This window comes from Acomys minous (assembly GCF_964271855.1).
Source record: "Acomys minous genome assembly, chromosome: 2".
NCBI lineage: Eukaryota > Metazoa > Chordata > Mammalia > Rodentia > Muridae > Acomys > Acomys minous.
Genome location: NC_140484.1, coordinates 23,348,147 through 23,365,529, shown reverse-complemented (window position 1 = coordinate 23,365,529; position 17,383 = coordinate 23,348,147). Strand labels below are relative to the sequence as shown.

Sequence of the window (17,383 nt, the reverse complement as noted above, 5' to 3'; positions counted from 1 at the left end):
GCATGGGATCCTTTAATCCCAGCACTGGGGAGGCAGAGGCAGGTGGATCTCTGTCAGTTCAAGGCCAGCCTGGTCTACAAAGCAAGTCCAGGACAGCCAAGGCTACACAGAGAAACCCTGTCTTGAAAAAACAAAACAAAACAAAACAAACAAGAATTAAAAATTTGGGCTAGTGAGTCTGAGGCTAGCCTGAGCTAGTCAGACACTCTCACAGAAACCAAGTTTGGGTTTCTATGGAGGGTGGAGGTGGGAAGGGCAGAGATTATAGAGCTACGGGTGGTGGCACACAGGGGAAAGCCCAACATCTGAGAGGTGGAGGTGGGAGAATCTCAACGCCCAAGCTAACCTGGTCTCTAACTAAATACATTCATACACACAAACATGTCTGCGCATATTACATACATGTCGCTAGATGAGCTGGGCTCAACAATACACGAGATGGAAAATACTGTACCTGCCAATGTGTCAAAGCATGCAAATCCCACATGACCATGTCAAGATGAGATGGCTTTGAAAGAGAGCAGACTGTAGGTCATGCAGAAAGCCAAACCCTGGATGTTTTTAATGGTTTATTTTGAGAAACCAACCGACCTTGTCAACCTTGGGGGAACTCCCAAGAAGCATGTGAAGACTGATACTCTCTTGTCTGCCACCCCATTCCAACTATCTATATCGCTCATCAACATGTGACACAGATACTGGCAAAACGGCCTTCTGACCTCCACACCTAGGACACGCATGTGTAAGTTCCCCTACCCCACACACATTCTCCACAGTAAAAAAGTTGTTTTGAGTATTACCTAATCAGCCTCCTTTCTCTAATAGATAAAACTGATGCTCAAAGGGAGATTTAAAGAAGCCACAGATGTACAGAGTGCAAATCTCATAAACGAGATGTTATTTTATAAACCAAAATAATCAAAACCTTTTGAAAAAAATGTCTTTTAATTTCATTTTCTACGTGGAAATAATCAAGTTACATCCTCTCTCTCTTGCAGCAGACAGTTCCCATCATGACAAATTATGGCACTGGCCAGACGCACAGCAAGTGCTTCGGGCAGACAATGCCGTCACACTGGTCTCCTAGTCAGCACCCACCCTCTGCCAAATTCTCCTCAGAGTTCCTAGAAGCTTGGCTAAGCATGTTATCAAGTCTCCTCACCCACATACAATGTAGCGTAATCTCACTGTAAAGTGTCTTTCTTCCAGAGATTAGGAAGTGAGAGGTGCACACTGGCTCTCCAAACAGGAAACATAACACGGATCAGGGCTTGTGTCACCAAGCAGCTCCTGCGACTATCACGTGCTCAGAGTGTGTGTTGGATCCAAGGAAATGTGTGGGATTTTAAATGTGTACTTTAAATGTGTATATAGTTTAGAGAATCTAAAATCTGCCTTAGGAAATTCTAATGGCATTTCAAAATCCTTACTCAGGAAGGAGACAACATGTACAGCCCTACATTTATTCAGTATGTGTCCCATGTGCACCAGGAATTGGCCTGCACATCTGAGACGATGTGCATCATTCATTTGACAAAAGAGAAAACTGCAATTCTGAGAGTCAACAGCTCACCCAGGCCTCCCGACAACAAACAACGCTATGGAGGTTTTTTTGTTTGTTTGTTTGTATAGTTGTGTCTGTAGAAGCTGGAGAGCAAATTGACACTGGCAAGGTACTTCTTCCAGTGCTCTTGTTTTTGGAGACAAGGTGTGGAGATCACACTGTTCTCTGCTCTAAATTACGCCACATTGTAAAATAAGTTTTCAGGCTATGCCTTGCCCTGGGCTACTTTCATTTTACAAGCAACACCAGGTACCATTTTGAGTGTTAACACAAAAGCAGGGTGATTATGCACATTTTTGTGCACATAGATATAATATCTGTCCAGCACACCCATGAGGCACAGACTGTTAACTATCCCCACCCCCAAAAACCAAAAAAGGTGCTGCCTGTAAACTGATAGAAAGACGTTTGGGAACATAGGAGCATACAGATATACTAAAACTGGGTCAGAGAAACCAGACCCCAGAACATATCAGAACAAAGAGTAAAAAATCCCTCACCTAGATTCCATAGAGACAAGACATCTAACAGTGTGACGGCAACAGCCCCTCTGGCCTGTCATCTGACCATCCACCTGTGCATCAAGGGACACACAGGCTGAGAACTCCTGGCTGTCCCTGAGGCTTCATTTCAGCTATAATCTCGATGATGATGGAGCACACTATACTTTAAAGCCCCTCCTTCATGCCTTGCATCTAGGATCTCTAGTCTTATACCTCACCTTTTCAGGCCTGCTCAACCAACAGACCTTGTGGCTTGGCTCTGTGTGCCTCTAGCAATTCTCCAACTGAGTCCCTTCTACTGTCTCGAGCTACTGAAAGGATTGCTTCTGTCCATATCAGCTCTCGGCCTCTACATCCATAAAGACTGTTTTAACTCCTGGACTCTACTGTGGCTTCTTTAACCCTTTTCTTTTTCTTTTCCTTTCTTTCTTTCTTTCTTTCTTTCTTTCTTTCTTTCTTCCTTTCTTTCTTTCTTTCAGACAGGGTTTCTCTGTGATAGCTTTGGCTGTCCTGGACAGATCAGGCTGGCCTCGAACTCAAAGAGATCACGCCCACCTCTGCCTCCTGAGTACTGGGATTACAGGTGTGTGCCACTGCCATCCTGTTTCTTTAACCCTTTTCTAACCTACAAATATACTGTTTCTTGTGTTGTGTGCATTGAGTGATATGAAACATTCAGGCATGGTGCTCTTAAAGCAAAGTCTCAGTGACCTAAGCTGGCCTCAGGCTCTCTACTTAGTGAGTGTAACCTTGAACTCCTGATCCTCTTCTGCCTCTGTCTCCAAGTGCTGGGATTACAGGTGTGTCACCACCCCTGACTTGACAAATAAATGAACAACACAGCAATATTCTGGGTAATATTTTTTGTGGCTCTAGAATATAACCCATAATTATATTGACAAAACCACTTTTGACCAGCAAAGCTGACATCTATAGTATACAAATTTCATCAAAAGCCCTGAGTGCCCATCTTCAAACATCTATGGGCTTTTTACCACAGTGAGGAAATTATGAGCTATGTATAAATTAGTTAACTTTTGACTCATTTATTTTCTGCCCGCCCCCTCCCTCCCTCCTTCCTTCCTTCTTTCATTACCGCCCCCCCCCCCATGGTATAGTGTAGGAGCTGGCAAACGTTTCCCATTACTGTTATAAAATTTTACTTACACACACGGGCCTGATTAGTTCACAGGAGCAAGTTTTCAAGCTTTTGCTTACTCAGAATCACTTGCTTGACTGCTAATGCAAACAAATTTCCGGAATTCATTCTTTTTTTTTTTTGAGACAGGGTCTCTCTGTGTAGCCTTGGCTGTCCTGGACTCGCTTTGAGGACCAGGCTGGCCTCGAACTCACAGCAATCCGCCTGCTTCTGCCTCCCAAGTGCTGGGATTAAAGGCCTGTGCCACCACCGCCTGGCCTGGAATTCATTCTTAAACTTCCTCATTTAGTAGGTCTGTAGAAGTCCCTGAAATGTTGTGGTTTTAGTAAATTCCCAAGCAATACTGATGCTGGTGTAGAAATCCTCCTCTGAGAACCGCTCGCATAGAACAGTGATCTACACTACACTCAGTAAACGATGAAACATTGAAAACCTAATTAAGCAGAAACTGCATGTTGCAAACCTCACTGATACTATCATAGAGTATTTCAGATGAAGACTTACTGTTAAGTGCCATAATGTTATCTGTTCCTGGATGGTGGAAATTTATTCCCATGCGTCCTGGAAAATAAAGCAATTTTATCTTAAGCACAAAGAAATCATTGTTCAGTATAATTGTTTCACATACATTGCAAAATATAAACATTACAAAACACTACAGATTAATCTATAGCAATGCTATCAAGGCCAAAGCATTTACAACAACTTTTAAATCAATTCATAAAACACAGACATGAAAAATCTTAAAACAAAGCCAAAGTCTCAACACAAATACAACCAAACAAAAAGAAGCTTCCATTAGAGTCTGAAATTTGTACATCTCTCATATTAAAATTTAATCAAGTCAATTTCTTGGATGAACATTTTATTTAAATAATTATTTATTCATGTCCTTCAAATTAAGGCATCAAAAAAGAGAAATTTATAGATGTATATAAACATGAAGTTTAGAGGCAATAAAAAGATACAGTTTCATAATGGCTCAAAAAATGCAACATAATTACCAGAGTAGCAAAATGAAGAAAGATGTAAAATTTATGCAAATAAGTAGGGGGTACAACTGATATAAAAGTCCCGAGCTCTTAAGCTGCCCCAGCACTATCTGTCTGTGTGGTGGGTTGCTTTCTCTTATGACCATGTGTCCCGAGCTGATCGAGAGCTCACTGTGTACACTAGGCTCGCCTCTAACTCACAGAGATCTGCCTGTCTTGGCCTCCCGCAAGCACTGGGATTAGAAGAAAGCCCCACCATGCCTGGTTCCACCACTAACTACTCTTGTGACAAGTGTGACTTTACAGATTTCCATCTTTATAAATAATAAGAGAATTGAAACTTCTGCCCACATTGGTTGGTTTCCTATTTCATGTACCTCTGAGGCAAAGAATCATTTTTACATTTTGTTTGTTTATTTGCTTTGTTTTCAAGACAGTGTTTCTCTGTGTAGCCTTGGCTATCCTGGAGTCACTTTGTAGTCCAGGATGGCCTCGAACTCACAGCAATCCACCTGCCTCTGCCTCCCAAGTGCTGGGATTAAAGGCGTGCGCCACCACACCTGGCTCATTTTTACATTTTTAATGGTCTGGAAAACTGAACAAAAGCAGAGGCAACAGAGGCCTGTGCCCTGTACACCCTAAAATGTTTATCCTGTATCCCTTCACAAAGTTTGAACTCCTAATCTATAAGACAATAAATAGAATCAGATGTTTCCGTTTATGGCCCACTGGGATAGAGAGTGGAAGACTTGTGGGAGGTCGACAGAGTGAGACTCAGAGCACAGTGGGAAAGATGCAGTGGTACAGACTGAAGTTCAGAAGCACAGTGGGAAAGATGCAGGGGTACAGACTGAAGTTCAGAAGCACAGTGGGAAAGATACAGGGGTACAGAATGAAAATGCAGGCACTTGCTGCTTTTTTCATTATTAGACATAAAATGGGTGTACCAAAAATAAAAACTAAACCCAGAGAGGGGGAAAGGAACTACCATGCAAGATTTTATGATTCCTTCAGGAAAATAGTTATCAAAATTGGGTGTGGTGGCTCACCCCTGTAATCCAAGAACTTGGAAGAGGAATCTTGGGAATTCAAGGCCAGTGTATAGTTACAGAGTAATACCCTGTTTTAAAAATTAAAGACTCAAAAGGATATTGAAACAATAACTAAGGTGTAATTTTTATGTATTTGACTCTGTAAAGTTTTCATGTATAGTTACGCCAAGAATCATCTTGAAATTCACAAAAATATTAATTTTAGACAAGTATTTTACCACTGAGAAATTTTTACAGAAAAAAAAATGTTCATTTCATTTTATAGCCACTGCTGAGAAAATGTCAATCATATTTGGGGGAGAATAATATAGAGGAAACTGTAAAAAAAAAAAGCTGGAGATAAAGGTTTCTAATTGATATGTATGTGTACATATACATCATATACATATATGTATGTGTGTATATATATATATACACACACACACACATTTTTTTTACAACAGATACAGTTCTATATATAATTGTAAAGGTGTCAGCTTTCATTTAGTATTAAGCTCTGTTACTGGGACCTGGAGGCAAACATCACTACTAAACTAATATACCAGAGGAAAACAAAATGAAAAAAGCCAAAGTCCTCACTCAACTTAACATTTTCATTGGTGTATTGAGGTGTGTGTGTGTGTGTGTGTGTGTGTGTGTGTGTGTGTGTGTATGTGTGTATGTGTGTGTGTGTGTGTAAAAGAATGGGGAAAAAATCAATGAAATTGTCAAAGAATAATAAAAAATATTCTTGAATACGCAATTTTCATAGAAAAACTGTTTTCATATTAAGTACAAGCTAGTTACTAGGAGTTTCTAAGTAACCCATAAATGGAAGACACAATGCACATGTCTGTAGTTGTCCCATATGCCTTACTACGATTTTCTAATTCCTAGGTCACTATAGAGTCTCTGAAAGTCATAGTCTCTATCATATGCAGCTTGATCAAAAACTACTTCACAAAAATTTATTACAAGAACAGCTTTAGCCGGGCACGGTGGCGCACGCCTCTAATCCCAGCACTCGGGAGGCAGAGGCGGGTGGATCACTGTGAGTTCGAGGCCAGCCTGGTCTACAAAGTGAGTCCAGGACAGCCAAGGCTACAGAGAGACCCTGTCTCGAAAAACCAAAAAAAAAAAAAAAAAAAAAAAAAAAAAAAGAACAGCTTTGACTCAATAAGAGAATATATTTTGGCTTTAGTTAGCCAAATCCATGGTCTTTACACCTAAAACTAACATCCATCAACACTAAAGCGATGCTCTCTAATTCAGCTTCGTCATATCTAGGGTACTAACCACAATAGCCAGTTGCTGAAAAGTCTACATAAAAGCCCATTAGGACCTCAAACTCACTGTCCCTTAGAACTTAAGGAAAATAGGACCTCTGTAGTTGGATGATGGCACACACTGCCCCAGCACTCAGGAATCAAACTCAAGGCCAGCCTGAGTTGTACAGCAAAACCATCTCAAAAACCAAGCAAACAAAAATAACCAACATGAAAAAGTCAGAGAGTGGTGCACAGGTGAAGTCTGTGAATTCTAGGCCAGACGAGGCTGCACAATGAGAGACCTTGTTTAAACAAAGCATGAAAAGCAGGACCTCTTCCATCTTGACCAGTGAACAAAGGGCAGTATGGGTCCTTACAAGGTCCTTAATATTACTACAGTAAAAAAGGGGCCGTCAAGGACATCAGGTACACCCTAACTCAGCTGTTCTTCATTCAACTTCAGTTCCGTACAGTAGAGAATGTCATGCTCTCCACTGCGTCAGATAACTTTTCTGTGTTCCCTGGAATGTTGCCCTCACAGCATGAGCACAGCTACACCCCCTCCCCCTTTGGACTCTTTCTTGAGGACCTAGAACGTGTCCGCTTGACAAGACAGTACTACCTTCTGCCCTCACTGGTTACTTGAACTCTGTCTTTCTTAAAAAGCAGAACAAGAGGCTCAGACGGTATCTTATAGGTGGAAGGCAAAAAAAAAAAGCCTAGAAGTGTTTAACCTTTCCCGGTCTTCTCCCTAAATTTTTCAATGGATTTTGGATAAAAAGTAACATAAATCTTGTAAAAAGCTCTGTTTTGATGCTAGATCCCTAGAATTGATAATCTAAACATAATGTAGGCTTCCTACTAAGTATAATGTTTTATTTTGTAAAGTTACATATGAATTTTTAGTTTTTTCATCGCTTCAAAAATTAGTGTTTAGAATATAAAATGTAAGCTGGGCGTGGTGGCGCACACCTTTAATCCCAGCTCTTGGGAGGCAGAGGCAGGCGGATCGCTGTGAGTTCGAGGCCAGCCTGGTCTACAGAGCAAGTTCCAAGACAGACAAGGCTACACCGAGAAACCCTATCTCAGAAATCCAAAAAGAAAAAGAAAAAAAAGAATATAAAATATAATCTATTTTCACTGAATAAAAATTAGAATATATGGAAAACTAAGATGACTAAAGACAAACACAATCAGTTTTATTTTTATCTTTCAAACTGGAGAACACACATGAGGCTTTCCTTCCTAAGACTGCAATCATTTAATAGTCTTCTCTTAGTACAATGTGCACCTGAACTTCAGTGCTTATTAAAGGATTTTAGAAGAAAGAGAAAATGTGTAATGGGCAGGAAAAAAACCCTGATGCTAAATTCAGATGAGGCCGTTCTTCTTGCTTCCTTCTGTCCAACAAATGCTGCTGTTGACTCAGCTGTGAAAACAGAACTAAGTGTACGACATCTGGTGATTTTGTTACTGCAGCCTGGTGCTGCCGGTGTGACATTCTGTCACCTGTCCATGAGGCTGCTATTTTTAAAGTGTTCTTGTCAGCTAGCTATCTTTAAGTATAGTGTAAAGTATAAAGTTTCAAAGCTGGAGGGACGGCATCCTTAGTCTAAGTTAAATGACGCTGTGGAAATCTGAGGCTGCCCCACTTCACCCACATCAGTGGACGTGGCAGACAGGAGATTAGGAGAGGGCAGGGAGTGGAGTTACGTTTGTTTATTTAAGATGGAAAAAAAATCACGTCTCCACACACTCAATTCATTCATATATTAAAATTACCTTATTTATTTCAGAGTGTAATTAAACCCATATTTTTATGTGTCCAAAATGAAAGATGGATATTGTATTAATTTATAATTACTACTATGAAAGCCATTTCTTCAGCACACATCTTTCTAATCACCAACTTTACTCAAAAAAAAAAAAAGTCAAGTACTTAAGCAGTTTCAAAGAGAATGTTAGTGCTTCAAGAACATATTCTACTAAAGTTTACTTGTTTTCTCTATAAAGTTAAGAGATACACTCCCAGAGAAAAAGTACCATAAGGTATAAAAATATAATATGTAAAAAAAAAAAAAAAAAAACCAGTAAAGTTAGGCGTGGTCTCAAAAACTGAGACAGAAACATCCGTGCTCCACAGCAAGACCTTGCCTCAAAACAACAGAAAAGGGGAATGGGTGAGGTATTGAGGCTGGTGAGCCGGCTTAGCCAGTAAATACGTCACCAAGCCCAACGGTCTGAATTCAGTCCCAGAAACATGGTAGAAAAAGAGAAGAGATTCTTAAAAGTTGTGTTGTGAATGTTGCAAAAACACATACATTTTTTGTTTTGTTTTTTTAACTAAAAAAAAATTTTATGGCATTGGCAAAATCTGGTACTATAGATCTGTTCCTAATAGGCAAAAATAAAACCATGAGCTCAGAACTGAAGTCAACAGACAAGGTTTTTTTGCCTTGTTTTGCTTTTTCCTCCTGGGAGGAGCAGGCTGTACTGGGAACTGCGGTCATGTCCTCCCTAGTAACTGGGGCTACAGGCACATGCTGCCATCGTATCAGGCCTGCATAAACTCTTAGATACTTTGTGTTTGTTTCCTTAGTTAAAGCTGCAGCTCAGATGAATTAGAAATTTAGAAGTTAGCATGCAGGTATGATCTGCCTTTTATAACTGTTAGATGATGAAAATGCCGGATCTTAAACCAGGCAAGGTAATGTAAACCATTAGTTGTAGCTACAAAGAAAGCTGAGCCAAGGAGGACCTCTAACACACAGGGGTTCAAGGCTAGTCTAGATCACCAAGTAAATCTCAAAGAGAAGAAAAGGTTGAAAATATACAGAGAACAGACACTTCTGACTCAAAACCTTTCCCCTAGAGTTTGTAGGGTCTTTTTGTCTTTCTTCATTGTAGGTGCTGGGAATCAAAGTGAGGTTCGAGACACTTGACAAACTGAGCTACAAGCGCAGCTCAGAATTGGCTAACTTTGCAAAGGACAAACTGACACAGGCTGAGAGAAGTTGACATTGAAATAAAACCAATCAATGATTCATGCTACAAAATAAATAGCATATTTCCTTCTGGAGCATCAAGTAGGAAAAAAAAACTAATAAACATGTACTTCTTTTCTAAAATAAGGAAACCTAAAAATTCCCAAAGGGAACCAATTTTGTATCTCTGTCCTGTTACATTTAAATACGATGAATAAAGTATCTCTGAAACAGCGAGGGGTGGCATTCACATCTTCCAAGTTTCTGTCAAATTACATATGCTAATGCACTATTACCAGAAGATGAGCTATTTTTTCCTCAGACTCTTTCAGTTTACCTTTGAAAAACAGGCCCTTCGATCTGAGTTCTCAACCAACACCTGCTCTTTTCATTTTTCAAATCTCAGTTCCATGAATGAGAAAGGAAGAGAAAATTTAAATATATAGAAACAGTTCATCAGGCACTATCCCCAGGCAGCAGACCAGAACCCTGATGCAAGCGTGAGGTTGCATGGGATGAAGGAAGCCCATCCCTTCCTGTTGTTGCCTAGCTGCCACTATATGATGCTCCCCAGCCAGAGAATGCGGTCTTGCTTTCTAGCCACTGTGTCCAATGAGCACACACCTATTTCCTTACTTATTCTAGTAGGAAGGTAACTGATCAGTCAAGCCTAATGACCACAGGTTTTCAAGTCAGGAGACAGTCTCATATAAAGAGAGTACAGTGATGAACCTTTTCCCCCTTTTCTCCTCTTATTTCCAACACTAGAAATGTTCCTTTCCTACAGTTAGGAGGAAGGTTGGGTTTGAGCAGACATCAGTCCCTTCCACCACTCCTACCTTTGCTAATCCAAGGGTTTCTGTACTTAAAAACAAATAAGTAACAGTAGTCACAACTTCATTTCTCCCCCAGCCCCCAGCCCTCAGTTTTTTCTTTCGAGACAGGGTTTCTCTGTGTAGCCTTGGCTGTCCTGGACTCGCTTTGTAGACCAGGCTGGCCTTGAGCTCACAGAGATCCACCTGCCTCTGCCTCTCCGAGTGCTGGGATTACAGGCATGGGCCACCATGCCGGGCATTATTTTCATCTCAAAACATTGATGACCTCTTGTGTCACCAATATGAGGCATCTCTCAAACAAAAAGGACATCCGAGGGTAAGATGCAAAGACCTTACTCTGTCACTCTAGTCTGAATTAGCCTAGTAGCTGCAACAGAAGGTGTTTTTTCCTTTCCTTTTTCCTGCAGGCTATGTGTGCTGGGACTCAAACCAAGGGCTTCTACCATCCGTCTATACACACTTGCATCACACAGAAAGTATTCCTCGGTGATACATCATCAAGACCGGCCCAGCATGAGTGCAAACACAACTGAAAAAAATGTGAGGTGTAATTTACTGAAACAGAAGTATTTTTTCCTAAACTTCCTATTCTCTCACACTAGTCCTTAAAAGAATGCTTGAAAGCAGGGCGGAGGTGCTGCACACCTTTAATCCCAGACAGAGGCAGGCAGATCTCCAAGTTTGAGGCTAGCCTGGTCTACAGAGCAAGTTCCAAGAAAAACAGGGCTACACAAAAAAAAATCCTGCCTCAAAAACAAAACAGAACAAAATGCTTGAATAAAATGATTTTCACAAAATATGCCTTAACTAGTAGATATTGGTATCTTCTATATAAGATGGTCACTGTGAATATACATCACGTCCATTTTAAGTATATCATGAAGTAATTTATGTCATACTTGAATGTTTGCTGCCTAGTTGGTGGAACTCTTTAGGAAAAGACCAGGAGGTGGCCTTGTTGAAGTTGTATCACTACGGCTGGGCTTTGAGGTTTCACAAGCCCACACCAGGCCCAGTCTCCCCCGCCCCAACTCTCTCCCCTCCTTTCTCCCCCCCCCCACCTCAGACTTGAGATGTAAGTGCTCAGCTCCATGCTTGTTGCCATGGTAGTCATGGACTTCCCCTCTGAAACTGTAGGCAAGGCCCCCAATCAAATACTTTCTCTTATAAGTTGCCTTGGTCATGGCATCTCCTCACAGCAACAGAGCAGTAACTAACACAGCTATGCTACTCACTTGTACAGCTTTAGAAAGTCAAGTAACAGTTATTTTACTCTCTCCTAACATGTAGCTTTTGAAAATGATGTTTATCCTTCCAACAGTCACTACTTATCTATAGAAAATGAAAACAACCGTGACACTCTTCAGCCAGTGTTTAGCTGTAGTCTGGCCAAGAAATAAATCTGCACTGATGTGGCTTAATTCATTACAGAGGTCAAGGACTAAGCAGTCCACGCTCACCTCCATAGGGAGTCACATGTAATATCTGCACAGCATCTTGTGCCAGGGACTTTGTCCTTCCATCTATTTTATAAGGTGTTTTATTTTAATTATAAGGCTTTAAAGAAGCTAATGCGTCCAGTTCCGTGGATAACTAGGGGCAGATAAAGAACTCAAATCCAGTTTGGACTGAGTACAAAGTTAAGGCTGTGCTTTGAAATTTCATCTACTATATAGAAAATGTAGACCATCTGGGAGGCTCTTAATAAAGGCCACTAAATACCTTTGCTATTTCTAGGACCTGAGTCTAGAGCAGGCTTCCCCCCGCCCCCACTATGCATTCTTTGTAGTTAAGCAAAAATGTGGGAATTATTCCTAAAGAAGAAAACTGAGTCCTAAGAAAAATAACAGCAGTGCAAACAAGCACCTCAAGACCTAACTCTGCACTTGAGTTTTGAGACCATGACCTTCTCCACCTCCACTCTACATTTAAGAGGGAAACATCAACACTGAGGACCTAAGGACACACAGGCAAAGCATTTCCAGAAGCCACACAATAGGTGCCTAGTGCATTACCTGCCTCCTAATGCCCCACCCACCCTGCTGAGTCAATCTCTGGACCCACACACCATCACTGTGAACATGCCTCAAGCAAAAGCTATGTGAAGAAGAATCTCACATAGAAATTACCAAGGATAAAAAACAACTAGAAAGTCTAGATTTACGTTCAATAAATGAATAAATTATAAAAACAGAGAGAAACATGGGTATTTATTATTATGAAAAATAGAAATACAAAATAAAGGCTACATCATCACAATGCTTCTTGTGCTTTTAGTTACTTATGTGTTTATGCATGTTCATGTGCGCAGATACATGTGTGCACACATGTGAGGGTTCACACATGTGGAGATCCAACAGAAGACAACCTCAGGTGTCCTTCCTCAGGTTCTGGCCCCGTGTTTTTGGTGAGGTTTTGGTTTTAGTTTATTTGTTTTTGAGATGGGGTCTCTCATGGCCTGGAACTTGCCAAGCAGGTGAGTCCCATGGGCAGTGAGCCCCAGAGACTTGCCTCTCTCTCCCCAGCACTGGGATTGTGGGCCATGCTAGCATACCCAGCTCTTTTTACTGGCTTCTTGAGACTGAGCTCAGACCATGGTGGTGAGAGACAAGTACTCAGTCTGAGCTATCTCTCCAGCCTGACTTTGTATTCTGTTTATTTATTAGCTACCCTTTTACTCTGACAAATTTCTTTCTCCCTAAAGCTAAAAGTGCCTTAAATGCTTTCTTTTCTCCTCTTCCTTCTTTGTTGTTATTCTTTGTGGGATTTTTGAGACAAGTCTCACTATACAAGTCTGGGTGGCCTGAAACTTGTTATGTATAAGCCTAGACTGGCCTTGAGATTGTATCATCCCCCTGCCTCTGCTTCCCAACTGCTGAGATTAGGATATGCAACACCATGCCCAATGTCAAAATATTTTCCTAAAGGTGCAAGTGATGTAATTGACCACAGGGACATAGTGATGTCATTGACCTCAGGGAAGTAGTCTGTTTATAGGAAGTCATGCAGTAGAATATGACAAATTGGGAAGCTAAAACTATATTCATATTCAACAATAAAAATGTACATACTAAAGACCTCGGTAGGCCATAATACACATATGGTGAAGCAGTCTTTTACTTCACATTTGCTAGTAAAGAAAAGTATGCAGAGATAGTGAGGCCTATAGTTTTAAAAGGCCATCACAAGTGGAAAAGGTTATGTTACTCTACTGTGAGGTCACTCTCTTTCATTATGCCATGTTAAGCTTAATGTGGCACGAATAGCTTCTGCTTTACTAGTATATACAAAATTCTAAAAAATTAATGTGGCAACTATTATCTAAAACCCTTTCCTTTTTTTTTTTCTGAAAGAATAAAATGGTGTACCCATATAATCCTAGCACTCAAGAGGAAGAGGCAGGAGGATTGTCCTGCGGGCCAGCCTGAGATATATAATGTGTTCCAATATAGCCTGAACTACACAATAAGACCCTGTTTCGGAAATAAAAAGAGAAAAGCAGAGAAGACAGAGCAGAATACAGGAGTTAACAAGAGTCAAATGTTAGGGTAGTCAGGGGAGGCTCCCACCATAGAGAAAAATGGCAATCGTAACCTTAAAAGAGTCTAAAATCAAAATCTGTGAATATTATTATTTTTACACTATTCACACCTCTGAGTGTAATGTGCTTCAAATTATAATGCATCAATCTTTAACTGAAGAAAGATGTGGTAAGTAACTAAATATAACAGCATTTTTTTCCTTTTCTTTCTTCTTTTGCTGCAGGCTTTAAAATACAGCTTTTCTCAATACCCTGTATTTTCTCCTTGCCTGCCATTACTACTTCTCTTTTTTGGGAAATAAGAAAAGCAGCAGAAAATGATGAGCTTGACAAGAAAATGATGAGAAGGATTTCTGGTGAGGGAACAAATTTCAGAGGTTCAGCTGGTCATGGCTAGATAAGGGCCTAGCCAAGGGGCAGGGTGGTCCTCACAATTCCAGAAGATGCAGAGCGCACACAAGATGGGCATCCCTGTGGCAAATTGTTTGTTTTTATGTCCTAACTCAAAATGGAGTGGATGTCTCCACACCAGCAACTTGCATTTCAGCCTTTAAAATATTGTAGGGCCTCGTTGAATAATCTATAGAAAGAACCATCTGTAATTATGAGTTTACACGGACTCTAAAATTAGAAAGTCATTGTTGATCTTGGAATATTCTACCTCATACTGAGCCCAAAACAGGTACACACTTTAAGACATCTTCCTCACACATAAGCTGTGATAACACAATGGAACCATATCATATGAAACTTTCTGAAGGACTTCTGGGAACTGACTTACTAAATGCCATACTTTCTTGAGGTTCACCTGGACTTAAATGAATTCTACAGATTTGGCTAAGGATTCCAAATGTACAAAGCCCAGAAAATTCAGCTTCTGGTTTCATGCTATAACCATGACCTCAGCTACCCAGCATAGACTTCTGGCAAATAAAACAGATTAAAGTAACCAACTATGATTACTGTAGGTAGCTGAACCCAGGTTAAAAAAAAAATCAACTTTAAATACATTCCACAGTGCTTTACAGAAGCAAAACAACAAACAAACAAAAATCAAATAAAAGCAAAAAATAATCACAAATATTAAAAAGCTGATTTTTTGCTTAAAACACCAAGCAAGAATGGACATATGAATATTCCTAACCTGCAAAATGATTCCTCCACATTATATCAGCGAAACTCATTGGTGGGCCACTGGGAGGGTAGTGTTTACCTTTCAGAGGCTCATGATCAGTCCTTATCATATCCATTAAGGAGTTCTCCAAGGAGTGCAAGTTAAAAGTGTCATATGGCCTACTCCGGTCCTAAAAACAAAAACACAGAACAAGACAATACATAAAATTACTTCATAAATTAACATGATATTTGTTCTGCTTCCTGCTGCAGAATAGCAAACTTAATGAAAGTTACAGACAATTCTAAAAACACATTCACTTTTTTTTTTTTCCGAGACTGGGTTTCTGTGTAGCCTTGGCTGTTCTGGACTCACTTTGTAGACCAGGCTGGCCTCGAACTCACTGCAATCTACCTGCCTCTGCCTCCCAAGTGCTGGGATTAAAGGCATGCACCACCATGCCTGGCTCACATTCACTCTTTATTAAGAATAATGTCTTAGTGCCAATACATTCAAAAGAAGTTTCTATAAATAAAGTGCATCCTTTTCCTAACAGGCTCTAATGTAAATGTTCCATTCCTTCAGATTGACTTTCTCTCAAACAAAATGGGTCAAATGTATTAGCTTTGCCTTCTACCATCCACTCTCTGTTTTCCAATGAACACAACTGAGAACTTAGTGTAAAACCAGAATCACATTTCTGAAAAAAAAATCAAAGATGATTGAACGAAAAGACTGAGGCAACAAGACCAGCAGCTTGCATCTAAGTAGCAAACTCCAGGCCTGAATAAGCTATAGACAACAGATATTGTCTCAAAATAACAATGGCAAAATCATGACAATGGTTTCAATGTAATTATTAAAACCACTGTAATATTTATGACTAGCAATACTACATACCAATAGTCTTATTTTTTTAAATGCGAAGACAATTGGAAGTAGAGAATTGACGTGTACAAGTTGTCCTCTGATCTCCTCATGCAATCTGTGGCATGCACATACACACACACACACACACACACACACACACACACACACACACACATCCATAAACAAATGCAAAAAAAAATTTTAAAGCAAGAAATAGAAACTTATGATAAAGGGGAGGTTAAATGACAACAATAAGTCTGTTTAGACTGTTTGATGGGGGGGGGGGGGGTTGCCTGTTATTCCAGCAGTTAGAGGCTGCTGTAGGAGGCTAGCCTGGCTTACACAACAAGACCCTGACCCTCCTCCATTTCCCCCAAAAGAAAAGGTTGTATGATGACATTTGAGATTCTTTCTGGCCAAGGCAGTCTGGGTGTTTGTTTGTTTGTTATTTTTTGTTTTTTAGTCTTTAATGCAATCTTGCAAAGTAGGTCAAAGCATACCTATCGTACACATAAGGCAAGTGAATTTAGCAAAGATTAGAACTCGGATCTAAACTCAAAACCAATACCCTAAGGAGTATAAAATTCCATCCAAGCCAGGCGGTGGTGACGCACGCCTTTAATCCCAGCACTTGAGAGGCAGAGGCAGGTGGATCTCTGTGAGTTCGAGGCCAGCCTGGACTACAGAGTAAATTCCAGGGCAGCTAGAGCTGTTACACAGAGAAACCCTGTCTCAAAAAAAACAAAACAAACAAACAAAAAATTCCACCCAAAGAATGTGACCCAGCCCACCCTGGCTAGTAAACAGCGACTTCTATGGAAGCTATAGCATTGCACGCAATGACTGGTGAAATGCCCTTGCTGGCGCAGTGGTAGTGAGTTCCTGTCTGCAGAGGACATAAGAGAGTAGGTGACTACCTAGCAGGAAAATGAGTGAATGTATTCAGGAAAGTGTTTGATGTATTAAAGTTGAAATGAACTCATGTCAGTCAAACTGTCAAAATCACAAGTAGTTCTGGTTAAAATGCACGTTCGTGGTCTGGGGAGATAGCTCAGGTGGCAAAGTGCTTGCCTTGCAGGCATGAGGACTTGAGCTCCTCTGGACCTTCATAAAAGTACAGGTTGTGGTGATGTGTGCTGGGGAGACAGGGACAGGAGGCTCCTGGGACTCACTGCCCAGACAGGCTGTCCTGCTCAGTTAGTGCTGGGTCAGGGAGAAATCCTACCTCAAAAGAACAGCGGGTGGCTCCTGGGGACCAACACCCAAAGCTAAAATCTAGATTCTATGTTAGTGTGCTCTAGCTCTCTCTCCTTTCCTCTCCCTCTCCCCTTCCCCTCTCTTCCTCTCTCCTGGGCTGTAGCTCCAACACGCTTAGTAATAGTTTATAAGGAAAGCCAGCAAGATGGTCAGTGGGTAAGGGTGCTTGCCGCTGAGCCCAACACTTTGGAGATGGTAAAGTATGTGTCCCATGCTGGGGACTTTATTTCAGATTCATCACTCATATAGAAAATCCAGCACCGG

At 40.7% G+C, this 17,383-nt stretch overlaps 1 protein-coding gene across 8 annotated transcripts in view; it reads right to left on the bottom strand.

The window, feature by feature from the left end:
* The window catches only part of CPEB3 (cytoplasmic polyadenylation element binding protein 3), a 204,876-nt gene that overhangs the window by 107,544 nt on the left and 79,949 nt on the right, over nt 1-17,383 (bottom strand). For 6 of the 8 annotated variants that reach the window (XM_084763887.1, XM_084763890.1, XM_084763885.1 and 3 more), the window contains 2 exons: nt 15,023-15,182; nt 3,731-3,787 (listed from right to left, as the gene is read on the bottom strand). In XM_084763887.1, the coding sequence (XP_084620013.1) occupies nt 3,731-3,787; nt 15,023-15,182 (217 nt within the window). The remainder of the gene's footprint in view (nt 1-3,730; nt 3,788-15,022; nt 15,183-17,383) is intronic. The other 2 variants (XM_084763888.1, XM_084763889.1) reach the window with 1 other exon arrangement.